We start from the raw sequence: 13,614 nt of genomic DNA, 5'->3' as shown, positions 1-13,614 counted from the left end.
GCACTGTGGGGTACACAGGAACAAAGGGATGGACAAGTAGACAGGTCAGTGGGTGAACAGATGGATAGAAAACTGGACATGTTTGTAGGTGGATGGATGGACAGGTGGGGAGGTAAGGGGGACCAGATACCTAGAAGGAGGAATGGTGGGTAGGGCTTCTTAGATGATCCAGCCCAGGGTCAGGAGAGGAGATGGCCAAGGGTGATGGGAAATGAGACCCCATGGGGACAGGTGCCAAAGGCAAAGAGGCTGACACAGCCTTGAGAAAGAGCCACGTCCTGCAGGGGATAGATGGAGACTGAGAGCTGACGGGGAGACGGCAACCGTCCTTGAAGTCCTAGAGAAGGAAAGTTTCAAGGAGGAGGGAGCGGGAAAATCAAGTGTGTCCACTGGGAGGAATCCCCCGGTGGGAACAATTTCAGTTTTAAGTATGGACAAGGCTGGCCTGCCTCAGGCCAACAAACAGGTGGGGAGACAGGGACAAGTAGGGGGACTTCTGGAGAAAACTGCCTGTGAAGGAGCAGAGAGACGTAGAGCAGTAGCTGAAGCGCTGGAGATGAGGAGGAGGTAGGTTCAAGGGGACAGTAGCTTTAGCATCAGAAATGTGACATGTGCTCGGGCTGCAGGGGGCACAGCCAGGCAGGATACAGGACAGCCAGGGACAGGGACGCTGGTGTCTGTGGGAGGGCAGGACGGGGGTGCCCGCTGGTGGGGAGGGACAGGAAGAAGCCTCAGGGGCATCTTTCAGCAAAGTATCTCTTGGTTGGGTGAAGGACTAACACCCCCTCGCCCCCATATATGTCCACAAACAAATGAGATTCCTGGGCTGCTGCCAGGGAGAGGCAGGACTTGGAGACAAACGGTCAACCTCAGCTGAAGGGTGGGGAGAGACCCACTCCAGCCCCCACCCAGTCCTCCAGCCCCATGCAGCCCCCAGCCCAGCCGTACCTACAGACTTGGTCCGTGGAATCCCCTTCCGCAGGGAGCCTGGCAGCTTCTCCGGGCCTGGGAGGCCCTGGCGCTCAAACAGTGACTGTTGGAGTTGGAGGGGGCAGGGGTATATGGAGGTTCTAGAGCACCGGGGCCCCTAGTTCCCCATCCAGCCCCACCCATCCTCCTCCTAAGCCTGAGATCAGACCCCCCATGTGCTAATTCCAGCAGCCCTGGTGCCCATGGTGGCTGACGCAGAGGCCAGAGCCAGGTCCTGCCTCCGAGGAGCAGCGCAGAGCTGTGGTGCCCAGGCAGCCCTGGGCAGGGTTGTCGCAGACAGGGCCAGAGCAGGCAGGGGGCCTCGGTGAGGCTCGGGGGGGGGTGGGGGTGGCGGGTGGAAACAGCCCAGAAGTGGGCGGTGGGGGACAGAGACATACCATGCTGTGACCTCAGCTTGGCTGGGGTCCTTGCTCTAGAGGGCACAGAGCATGCCTAAGGCAGGAGGCATCAAGCACCACAGCCAGAAGGGTGAGAACTCAGCACGCGTTGAACTGTGGCTGTTCTGGGGGCTCAGATGGCCCCCAGTGTCTTTGGAAGAGGCTTTGGGGTCCTTCACCCCCACCCCTGAAGAGTGGAGTCCAAATGAGGGACCCTCACCCTCCAAATGCACAAGCAGCGGGGAGGGAACACGGCCCCTGTGCCCCGCCCACCCCCTGCCCCCGCTGCCAGGCAGGCTTACACTGATCTCAGCAGGGGTGATCCTCCGACTGGTGGGCCGCTGTTTGACGGTGGCCGCTCTCGAGTCCGCATCTGCGATGTCCGGCCTCAGTGCTGGTTCTGCGGCGGCTGCCAGGATCTCGTCCAGCTTCTCTGCACAGCCAAAGAGGTGCCACCTCAGCCGCGGGGCCCCTGAACCTGCCACAGCCCTCTGCAGCCCCAGACACAGCCTCCCCCAAAGCTGGATCTCCCGGGGCTGCTGACAGAGGCCACCCGGCCCGGCCTGGCCTGGCCCTCACTCCCCAAGGCATGCATTCCTGACCCACGACAGGAGGCCCGGGACTTGTGTCCCACCTAAGCCCCGCACACGCCAGAACCAGCCCCCATTCCAGCCTGGCCTCTCCGCTCAGGGAGGCTCCAGGTGACCCCATGAACGCCGCTCCAAGAAAGCCTGGCTGACCATGAGGGGGAGAACCACAGCAGGGGCAGTCCTGTTCAGAGCCAGAGACTTCCTGAGTTTCCCAGTTTCCCGTTGCCCTTGCGTTATTCCTGTCTGTACCCTCACTGCACCGAGAAGCAGCAGCGCCAGATCAGACCCTAGTGCACAGCCGGCGTCCATAAGGAATGTGCACAAACCAAAACCAGGGTGGGGGTAGGGGGTGGCTCACTGCCCCAGGCTAGAGACCTAAAGCATAGCTCTATGCAGAGGAGGAGGCCCCAGAACCTACAACATGAAAAGCAGCTCCATCTAGGGTGGGAGGTGCTAAGAAGAGGCTATTGGGAAAGGCAATGCTGAGGGGCTTCCAGCAGCACCTCAAAAAGCTGCCCAAGAAGCTAGGAGGGAGAAGGACCAGCCTGGGGCTGAGGCCTAAAGCAGGTGCCCTCGGGAGGCATTCTTTTCAAATCTGTCATGAAAAGAAAAGCGTTGCTTGCTCGTTTTTCTTCAAGCTATTTAATGTTTTTGAAAGCGGTAGTTTTGATTAACAACATGACTTGGAAATTCTGTTAAACAAGTGTGTCTGGATGACTGCGGAGGGTCCATGTAGGGCCAGGACGTGGGACACAGCAGAGGGAGAGGCAGCGCCACCGTCTACCCAGCTGCCACCTGGCCGGCCTGTCCGTAGCCCCGCTGAGACCCACCTATCACTCGGCCTCCAAACCTCCGAGCCCCAGCCCCCATACAGGAGCACACATCTGGTTATGACTAGTCCCCTGATGCCCCAAGGGCCCCAGCGGGAGCGCGGTAGTCAACCACACGTCCTCCCAGCACTGCTCAGCAACTGCCACGGGGCGGAAATGAACTCCTCTGAGATGTCCAGTTCCGCCCCGTATCCTGACTGTCCTGACCTAGCCTCTTTGTCACTGGATTTCCTGATCCGATAAAACAGGCATAAAAAGGTACCCGCTTCAGCGTCTGCTGTGAGAATTAGCACATACGGCCGAAGTGCTGCAGCTGTGCCTGGCTCAAGGCAAGCACTGAGGATATACTTTCTACAGTCCTTCTTGTCTCTGCACCTCACCTCCCCAAACAGCCCGTGGGGAGAAGAGAGCAAACAGTCATGCGTGCCCGCATGTCCTCAGCGTCCAGCCTAGGCCCCAAATAACATGGAAGTTCAACAAACGCTGGAGTCACCAGCAAAACACACTTTCATCTGCAGACCAGCCCACTCAGCCTGTGCACAGCTCTCAGCACCCCCAGGGGCAGTGGGGGTCAGAGGGGCCTTCCTTTTGCTTCTGTAATGAATTTGAGTGATTTCCCTTTGGAAGCTGAATCCCCATCACCACCATTTGCTAAGTCCCTTGAGGCTCAGCTGGTAAAGAATCCAGCTGCAATGTGGGAGACCTGGGTTCGTATCCCTGGGTTGGGAAGATCCCTTGGAGAAGGAAACGGCTACCCACTCCAATATTCTGGCCTGGAGAACCCCATGGACACGGGTCGCAAAGAGTTGGACAGACTGAACAACTTTTACTTTCACTTTTCACTTGGTGACTTCCAGGGTGAGAAGACACTACATCCTGCAACAACCACAGGCGGAAGACACAGCTACTGTCTCCACTTCACCAGGAAGAATCTGAGGCTCTGGGGAGAGGAGGTGCCCCAAATCATAGATCCAACAAGAGGTCAGACATCACAACCAGATTATCCAAAAACCGCAGACATAACGACATGAGCAGAGAGAAAATATTTCCATGTGACACATAGGGCACATCCCTGAGCTGGGTATTTACAGGCTGCATCTTTAGGTCCAGAAGAACTCAGTTCCAGAGACACAAAGCAAGTTAGCAAAGCAAAACCACTGCTGGCCACCAGCAAGCGGGCCCAAGGCCAGACAAGACTTATTTTCAAAAGGAAAAGAACCAAGAATTCTGCAAACTACAAGCTGGTGAGGTTGACCACAATGCCCAACAAAATGAGAAAAATATATATTCTTAAATAAATTACTTTAGATTCTTAAAGAAAAAAGAAATGAAGGCCACTAGGAAACAGGCCTGCGGCCCTGGAACTGCTCACTCCCACCGCCCGCAGGCACGCTGGGTGTGGGGATCGGACACGGCAGGGACGCAGCTGGGGACGCATCTCTCTGAACCAGGACCCGAGATGGGATGAGGGGCCCTCGGAGCTGACGATCGCCACCACGTTCCCTACAGCTGGAAGCAGCACACAGACCACACCAGAGCACCCTGGGAGCCCCACTAATGAGCTGAGGGCAGAACCAAAACATTCCTAATAGCGTATGTGTCTGCCTCAAAGGTGTGAGGAAAATGTCCCCAGAGGAGACCAGGTCATCTGTTTTCTACCTGAAAATATCCTGGGGAAAGCACTTCACCTGGGACTGGGGCAAAGACAGCGGGAAAACTCAAGAAGGCAAGATGGCTGGTCACACGGGGAACCTGGGCTGAGACAGGTGAGTGCGCCCCAAGCACAGGGATCGCCCAGCAGACCCAGGAAAGGGGGGGGCGGGGGCACACACAACCGAGCCCTCGCAGGCTGCCGTCTGGCACGGATGACTGCGCCGCAGACGCAGGTTCACGTCCACCTGACAGGTGGAGTCGGCAGACGCGGGAACTCAGTGCCCAGGCCCAGCCAGGCTGGACACACGGACGTGCAGGAAGGAGGCTCAAGGATGCGGGGGCGGGGGGGGGGCACCCTGATGGGAGGAACAGGGTGCTGAAGGCCACCCAGCTGTGGGGCCCAGATCCCTGCCCTGAAAGGAGGTCAGCACTCGCCTGAACCCCACAACAGATCAGGGCAGAAACAGGCACGGGAGCCCGAGAATACCACCCAAGCTGGGGCTGAGTGCCCCGTACCCTGCCCCCACCGGCCCAGCCACCCTGTCACCCCAGGGAGCTTCTCTGCTGGGCCCCCTGAAGCCCCTCCTCCACTCCAGGCCTGGCACAGGTCGTGGCTTCCCCTGGGGCTCTTCTATCTCCAACTCCCGTGCCCTCACACTGCCGCCCAGCCCGCCTGAGCCCCCAAGGCTTGTGGCTACGCTCACCAGCCCAGCCCAGCCCGTCTGACCCTTCCCAGGTCCTTCTACTGTGCCCCTAGCAGCTCCCCAGGGAGAAGGCCGACAGGAGGGTACAGCGCAGGCTTCCAGACCCCCTGACTTGACACACCTTCCCTCGCCAGGGGTCAGGCAAAGCTGGGCCTGGGGGCACAGCAGATGACTCACCCCCTTTCCTTCTCCGAATGGAGGCTTGGAATCAAGAAACAGAGTAAATGGGGTGAGAGGCAAACTTTGTCCCTCAGCACCTGGGCTCCACCCCCCACTCGCACCCCCCTCCCCCATCCCCTCCCTCCCAGCCTATATCCCCGTTAGATTGTGAGTGGCACATCTACCCAAATGCCAGGCTGGTACAGGAAATTCAAGGTGGGAACACAAGCAGGGACAATGCTATGTGCATGCACACACACACGCGCTCACAAACACATGCTTGTGTACATCCACACACACATGCAGACATGCACACGTGAATGCACGACTAAATCATACTTGGTTGAGTCAAACACTGGTTCAGAAAAAAGGCAAAACCTCATAAAAACCCACTTGAGACACCAGCAACGGTGCAATGGTCGCCCATGAGCATTCCTGAAGCATGTTTCCAAAACGGGCAGGTCAGTGTGTTTGCCGGACCACGGCCAGTCAGGGAGCACGCCCTGGCATGGCACCTGCCCTGACATTCTCATCCCAAAAGAAAAAGGAACCCAGAAGTTCCAGGTTTCTCATGAGAAAGAGGATGAACTGGAGGTGCTCCGGCCCCTCGGGGCCCATCTAGCCTGGGCCCCCACTGACCTCTGCTGCCCCAGGATGTCCTGGGCCGGAGCTAGGCACTGACCACGTGGGGACCGAGAGGTCACCCTGCCCTCCTCCTTCTCCTCCTCCCTTCTTCTCACAGGGAGAGTCCTTGCCCTACCCCTTCCTCTTAACCCAACTTCCGCCAGCCTCCTCAGCCCCCTCTGCTGGGACAGCACCCCCAGGATACACCTCCCTTCCTCTTCCTCCTGAGGACCCTCTGAACAGCAAGGCACCACCTGGCCTGGGCCCCATCCTTGCCACCTGCTTCTTCTGCGGCCTCATATTTTCATTTCTTTCCACTTGTTCAGTCATCTTCTCAATAGTTTGCAGGACACCTAAGGGCCCTATCCGCCCTTGATGTTGTGACATAAAAGTAATGTGTTTATGCTGGCAAGGAACCCATGGGCCTTATTTCTATCTTTTAAAAGCACAGTGAATCATGGGATGATTGCTTAGGTACCTGAGAAGACCCTGATACCAGCCTGGCTTTCTCAAACCATATCTGTCTAGAGAAGGTCAACAAGTGGGCTGGCTCCCCAGAACACCTGTCTTCTGGGGCAGGAGTGGTCTTCCTGTGCTCCTGTCCACCCAGGCCCTTCTTGGAACAGAACCACAGGAAGGGCCTGGGTCCAGTTCAGCTAAAACTGCGACCCCTCACTCAGCAGTGTGCATGGAGGCTCTGTGCAAAGCTGTCCCTTCCCGTTCCCCAGACTCTGTTCAGGAAAAGCTGGTGGAAGGATGCTGACCTCAGGCCACAAGAGTGAGCCCCTTCCCTCTGGAAGACGGGTCTACAGAGCCACCCTGTCAGAAGGAAGCAGAGGAAACACCCAGACCAGAGAGGAAGGAGGCTCTTCTTCCACTCACTGGTCTCTGCAGACAACAGCAGCCCAGAAAGCAAAAGACAGTTCTTCTGTTTCAGCAGGGCAGAGTCCCTGAGTCCCTGGATGATAGACCTCAGGCTGTCCAAGCACCTCTTTGTGCAAAGCGGGGAGGGTCCCTTCTGAACACGCAGCTGAACAGGGCCTCTGGCAGGAGACTTCTGGGAACCACCCACCAGAGCCTAGTGTGGGGTCTAGTCAGATCCACTGCCGACTGGCATTGGTTTATTGATCGGTTTGGAGCCTCAAACAGTGTGATGGATCAGCTCCCCATGACTAGTCTCAGACCCTGTGACCCTGGGGCCCAGAGTCCGCCCACTTCTCTCCCTTACTCTTGAGTGAGTTTACTGGACACAGAATTCCAGGTGGAAAAGCATTTTGACTCAAGACTTTGAAGTTACTGTTCCACTGTCTTCCAGAATCTGCTGTTGCTGACGATGACTCTGCTGCCAGCCTGACCCCCGTTCCTCTCTCAGTCATCCTTCTCCGGCAGCTAAGATTCTCCCCTTCATCTGCGGTGCTGTGGACTTTTACTACCAGAACTTGTCACTTCTCTGCTTCAGACTCAGACATCTGCAAACTGGAGTCTCGTATCCTTGTTTGATTTTAGAAAATTCTTAGTCATTTACTCTTCAAATATTGCCTCTTCCTCAATGGTTTTACCCTTTCCCTCTGGGACTTTATTTAGGCTGTCTGGTTTGTCCTCCATATCTCTTTTCTGCTTTTTGATAATTTTCACCTCCTTATCTTTCTGTGCTGAATTTTGGGTAATCTCAGATTTATCATTTAATTCAGTTTAAATTTAATTTAGTTTCTTCCTTCGGGTAGGCCAGTATACTTATTCCCCAAGCATGGATTTTGAAAATCTCAGTGGCTAAACTTTGTTTCAGTAGCAGTTCTTTAGGAATCCTCTTAAAATCTGCTTATTTTTCTCACTGTCCTATTCTTGCCTTATGAGTTCTGTTGAATTTGGTGTTTAAACAACTTGAATTGTCTCTTTCACATTATTCTATGATTCCTAGTTTTTCTGATGCTAATTCCAGTTTGGGGCTTGGTTTTAGCTTTTCCACATCTCTTGGGTTTTGTAGGGGCATCAGAGCCCTGATCCCTCGCCCTCGGGATCTGTATCTGTCCCAAGACCTCATGGATTATGGAAGCATCAGCTTCCTCTCACACTCTTGGCTCTGATTTCTCTCTTCATTTTTGAGAACTGGGAAATTCCTCTCCCCTTCATTTTGAGTTGGCTATCTATTTTTAAAGTTTTGCTTTATTCAGATTATTTAGGGAGAAGAAGGTCCTGACCACATCAGCTCAATCTATCTTGGTGGCCATCCTCCACATTGAACTAAACTGCAGTCAAGAGTACCTGCTTGGAAGAGGGTGGCTCAGCAAAGGACTAGGGTCAGGGATCAGTCCATGAGCAAAGTTAGAAATAATTTTCGGGGACAGGTAAGGGCTCTTTCTATGGCTGGGGCAGAACCAAGCCTGAAACCAGGGCTGGGGCTCAGTTTAGAACCATGATCAAGCCCCTTCCTGTGTCCAGCACTGGGTCTCAGCTCATCTTAGGACCAGAGTGAGGGTCCTGCTATGGCTGGAACCAGACTAGGATTGAGTCCAGATTATAGAAGGATAGAGCATGTTAGCAGTCATGTATATTGGAACATGCGATGAAGAAGATATTCATGGTCATATAAGTCAGGGCATGACCATTATTAACTGTCCATATGTCAGAACATGGTCATGTATTATCTGAACATGCCAATGATGAGGCTACTGATGGTCGTCCTGGGACTGTGGCCCCCACACGCCCATCAAAGCCCCAACACACTCTTCTTTGCCTCCAGCCACTCATGAGGGCCTGTTCCATCATTGTACCAGCAACGTTCACGCGGCCCTGTGAGGTCAGCAGCTCACTGTAATTACCCTGCTTAGCGAATGCATAAGTAGGTGCTAAGAGGGTTAGGGAGGCACAGACAGACCACACATTTAGCTCCTGGAGCAAAGCTCAGGGCCCCCTTCTCACTTGGATGAAATGAAGGAGCAAAATCACACCGGAGGCGTGGGAGACCAGGGGCAGCACATGCACATGCAGGCAAACACAGTGGCGGCCAGGCCCTGCCCCCCCGCCCCCAGACCTGGGCACCCCACTGTCCGTCTCCAGGCCTGTCACCCTGCCCCTCGGCCCCCAGTCCAGCCACACACCACCGGAGTCCCTCTTCAGCCCAATTCCCCAAGCACTCCAGCACCCACACATTTACCTCTGACCTATTCATACATCCGTCTGTCCATCCGTCCTCCCTTCTGTCTCTGCCTGAGTTTGGCCAGCTCCCCCCCGCCCCCGCCCCCCACCCTGGGCTATCTGCCTTCCACCTGCCCCGCTGCTCACCAAGCTCCTCAAGCTCTGCTGTCATGGACTTGGAGCGCAGGGTCAGCGTTGTGCTGGGGGCTCTCTTAGGGGGCGGCGGGGCTGCAAAGAAGAGGGAGGCCTTGGACCTCCTGTCTAGCAGCAGGCAGCGTGGCGTGGCCAGGTGCAGGTGCCACCTGCGCTCCACCGCCTGTATCTCCTCGTACTCCCGGGAGGACGAGTCACACTGAGCCAGGATCTTGTTGAGGCTGCGGCTGGACGCAAACTTCTTCATGGTGCTGGGAGCTCGGCGGGGCTGAAGGTCAGGCTGGGCCAGGGCCACTGGGGCCTCAGGAGGCAGTCAGGGCCCCAGGGAGCTCACAGGCCGGCCGGCCCCGGCCCGGGACCCAGGCTGCAGTTTCAAGGGCTGAGCAGGGGACCCCAGAGCCATGGGGTGGGGGCTGGGAGGGGTCTCCCGCGAGCCGGGCTTCTGCCGCTCCAGGGCTCCCCCAGGCCCCGGAGGCCACTGCCCCTCAGGGGGCCGGGGTGTGGGCAGCCAGGCCAGGGCCTGGGCAGGGGCGGCGGGCGACACAGCCCGGGCGGCGCCGGCGCGGGGAGAAGACGCTTTTCCTGTTCCCGCAGGTGCCGCCTCCCCCTTCCCTCCGACAATAAGCGGCGGCGGCGGCGTCAACCTCACAGTTGCCATGGCAACCCCGGCCTCCAGGCAGCTGCTGGCAGCGTTAGGAAGGAGAGCTCTTCCATGCCAGGGGCTGGGGGACACCGGGAAGGACGGGGCAGGGATCTCAGGAGGGCAACCTGGGGTCAGGGGTCAGAAGCTGGGACAGGGTTGGCCGTCTGACGTCAGGGATGTGCGCCCAGGCCACGCACGTGGGTGTTCGCCTAGGTTCAGGCCCCTGAGGTCAGCAGTCTTGGCTGAGGGGAGGAGCGTAGGCCCGGGATCAAAGGTCTAAGGTCAGGGGACAGAAGCGGAACCCCAGCACTCACCTCTGCGTCGAGCCCCGTCCTCTTCCGGCTTCCTTGTCACTGACACCACCTTCATGACGAGGCGGTTCCCGCCCTGGCGGATCAGAGCCACGACCTGCTTGTGTCCGACTTTCACCACGTTCACGCCATTCACCTGGAACGGTCAGGGCCAGGGCGGGGAGGGGGAGTCCAGTGAGGCCTCTCGGGCTTCGAGGCCAGTACCCACGGGGCGCACGGGGAAGGCCCAGCCTCACCTCGATGAGGAAGTCTCCCGTGCGCAGCCCTGCCCTCCAGGCCACGCCCTCCACATCCACCGACTCGAGGTATTGGAGCGCAGGGAAGGCCGGCGTGGGCGTGAACTCCTCGATGGGAGTCTCTGCTGTGGGACGGGGCGGGGGCGGTCAACGCTGGCGCCGCCAGGGCGGTCCAAGGGGAGGCAGCGGCAACACAGCAACCTCCCGTGGACAGCCTGGGCCGGAGGGCCGCAGACAGGGCTGCTCAGGGCAAGAAGAGCCAGCCCAGCAATCCCGGACGCACCCCTCTGAGAGGCCCACCCCACACCCCACCAGAAAGGCCCCTACTCCATTAGACACACTCAACAGAGGCCCCGAAAATCAGGGAGGGAACAGAACTGCTGCCTCCTACCAACATCCCAAACCCAGAATAGGGAGTCACGGCAGGGAGACAGGAAGGGAGCGGGCAGTGGAAGGGGGGCAGGGGCCAGGCAGGAGGCAAGCAGAGGGGCAGGGGCCCAGCTGCAAGGACACCCTCGCCAGTGGGGCACCCCCCTCGTCATTACCTTTGGCCCCCCGGAGCACAAAACCAAAGCCTTCGTGGTCCCGTTTCTGCAGGACAGCCACCTTGTCGTCAATGACATAGTCGCTGATGAAGGAAAACGGAGAGGTGAGGAGAACCCTGCCGAAAATACTCGGATCAGGCTGACCCCACACGTGCCCCAGACAGGGTCCATGGGCAGCGCCCGCTCTGGGAGTCGTCCCTGCGCTGACCCGGGAGGCAGCAGACACATGGGTGGGCCACCACCCCTCCCCGCTGACTGCTCCCCTCGAGGCCTCCCCCCATCTGACCCCGTGGCCTGTCTGCCCACCCGCCCCTCCTGTACCTGTGTGCAGAGAGGCTGTCGTAGGAGCCCACGGTGTAGTGGCGGAAAAGTCGCTTTGTGCGGTCCTCCCGGGTTTCTGAGGGGAGGGTGAGGAATTGACAGAGGGTCTCATCCTCCAACTGGCCTGAACCCCCCTCGCCTGTGCGGGCCAGCAGCCTCTGCCCACACACATGCCCCTGGCCTGGCTGTGCCCACATGGAAATAGGGGTCCAAATCCTGGGGTACTGGGCCCAGCGGTCCTAAGGTAAGAAGGCTTGAGGGGACCATGCAGGAAAGGGTTCAGGGTCTAGAAGGGGCAGGGGCTGTGGCTCACCCTTCTCCTGAGTGGCTGCACAGAGCAGGCCAGACAAGGCCAGGGCAACTACAGAGAGCGCCAACAAGCCCCAAAACTCAGGGCACAGAAGGTGAGCACGCGCACGTGTGTGGCCTGGAGCCGTGTCCAAGCGCTGCGTTCAAACAGGCATATGTCTGTGTGACCCGCAGTCACGTCCAGGTGTGCTCAGACACGTGACTGTGCGTGTGCATGTCTGTGTGTGCAAGTGCAAGTGTCACGCTACCTGCTCTCATGTTCTGGCACGGAGGCAGCCTTGTGTCTTAGTGTGTCCCTCACCACACGGATGCTCACTCTCACGGGGCTTTTGCTCCAGATCATTTCTCTGAGTGGGCAGGGAGGGGTCCAGGTTTGGGGGGCGGGTCCCCCTGCCTGCTCTCACTGCCTCCCACAGAGCTTTACCCCATCATGCTCTCCCTGCAGAGCTGGCCAGCTACCTGCTACCCCACCTCGGCCTTGCTGACGTCCTGCAAGCCAGCAGGTCCCAGTCCACACCTCTAGTCACATCCTCTCTGCTCCAGACTGACTTCTCCCACGGCCTGTGCGCTGGACTCTCCAGCACCCTTGCACCCACTCCTTCCTCCAGCTTCCCAGGACCTCTGCTCCAGCTCTCCAGCTCCACCACCACCTCAGATTTCATCCCTCAGCTCCTCCTTCCCTCTCTACCAGCTTAGCATTTCTCAAGAGTAACTTATTCATTAAAGAACTATGTACTGAGCTCCTACTATGTGCCAGGCTCTGCAAATACAGCAGAGAACAGAAAGAAGCCTCTACCCTGCGCAGTTTACAGTCTAAACTGTACAGCTGAAGAGATAGAGGAGGCACACACAGAACATGTCGAACGCTGGCGATCAGTGAGAAAAAGTAAGCAGATGGGGACACGGCAGCTCTAGGTGGTCACGTGAAGGCCTCACCGTGAAGGGAGAGTTGAACAAAGGAAAGAGGGCATAAGGGAGTACCTCCTTACGTGGGCAAAGGGCCTCCTGGGGGTGGGGGTGTTCAGGGCAGAGTCACATGGCAGGTGCCAGCTCGGGGCTTTCAGGGAACAGTGAGCAGCCTGGGCGGCTGGGGCAGAGGTGTTAAGAGACGGCAGTAGGGAAGGAGAGCCGAGAGGAAACCTGCAGTTCTGACAGCCGGTCTCCTCCGCTGACTGCGAGTTCCCTGCAGGCGAGAACTATGCCACGTTTCTCTCTGTGGCCCTAGCACCAAGCGTGGCACCTGGTGCATGACAGGTATTTTGAGTGCTAACTGGGAGGGCAAAGCGGTAGACAACTGACTGGCTGGCTGGCTGGTGGACGGCTGGACGGAACAAGGGACAGACAGAAGGACGGGTCAAACAGTAAATGCATATATAAGCGGATGGAGGGAGAGAGAGCGGGGTGGGGGCTTGCTGGGGGGTTGCTGGATGAGTAGGTGGATGACAGGATGGGTGGGTGAGTCAAAGGACAGAAGGAGCAGTGGCCGGAGAGGAAGAAGCGCTCCTGTTACCGTCAGAAGACAGACGTCGGGAAAAGCACTGATCTGGATTTCAGAACCCACAGACATCGGGATTTCAGCACCCTTCTGCTAACTTGTGTGATTCTCTGCACATTGACAGTCCCTTTTGGCCCTCTCCTCACAGAGCAGGAAGATTCTCCTTGGAAGCCCCCTCCGGTCTGACGGCCTGTGGTTTTATGTCACTGGCTCCCTCCCAAGTGCTCTAGTCTCTCTCCCCTCTGCAGCACACCTGCTCCCACCACCCTGCTGTCCCCAGGCCTCACCCAGCTCCGGTGGGGCCCAGACCGCTCTCCCCTCCACCACACCGTTCTCCACACTGACCCAACTCTAGAAATGCTCACAGTGCCTGCCTGCAGAAGAACCGCCCCCACCCCCCAAAAAATAGAACCTCTGCAGATCACTGGCCTCCTATTTTTATATTTATTGACCAAACACAGTATATTTATTACATAATGCAAATCCATTTTCCAGTTTTATTAACCAGACACGTAAAAGCCAGCTAAAATGAAAACACA

General features: G+C 57.5%; 1 protein-coding gene and 1 long non-coding RNA gene across 4 annotated transcripts in view; one reads left to right on the top strand and one right to left on the bottom strand.

Moving 5' to 3' along the window:
* SHANK3 (SH3 and multiple ankyrin repeat domains 3) overlaps positions 1-13,614 on the bottom strand; it is a 51,504-nt gene that overhangs the window by 17,623 nt on the left and 20,267 nt on the right. For 2 of the 3 annotated variants that reach the window (XM_065946031.1, XM_065946035.1), the window contains exons 14-20: positions 11,272-11,347; positions 10,951-11,033; positions 10,406-10,530; positions 10,173-10,305; positions 9,210-9,290; positions 1,670-1,800; positions 949-1,033 (exon numbers count right to left, since the gene is read on the bottom strand). In XM_065946031.1, the coding sequence (XP_065802103.1) occupies positions 949-1,033; positions 1,670-1,800; positions 9,210-9,290; positions 10,173-10,305; positions 10,406-10,530; positions 10,951-11,033; positions 11,272-11,347 (714 nt within the window). The remainder of the gene's footprint in view (positions 1-948; positions 1,034-1,669; positions 1,801-9,209; positions 9,291-10,172; positions 10,306-10,405; positions 10,531-10,950; positions 11,034-11,271; positions 11,348-13,614) is intronic. The other variant, XM_065946041.1, reaches the window with a different exon arrangement.
* On the top strand, positions 10,367-12,145 carry LOC136175842 (uncharacterized). The gene is made up of 3 exons (XR_010664459.1): positions 10,367-10,474; positions 11,003-11,054; positions 12,026-12,145. It is a non-coding gene; the product is annotated as an uncharacterized lncRNA (long non-coding RNA).

Source organism: Muntiacus reevesi, chromosome 1 (genome assembly GCF_963930625.1).
Source record: "Muntiacus reevesi chromosome 1, mMunRee1.1, whole genome shotgun sequence".
NCBI lineage: Eukaryota > Metazoa > Chordata > Mammalia > Artiodactyla > Cervidae > Muntiacus > Muntiacus reevesi.
Note: the sequence above shows the minus strand (reverse complement) of the source record. Positions and strands in the feature narration are given on the sequence as shown.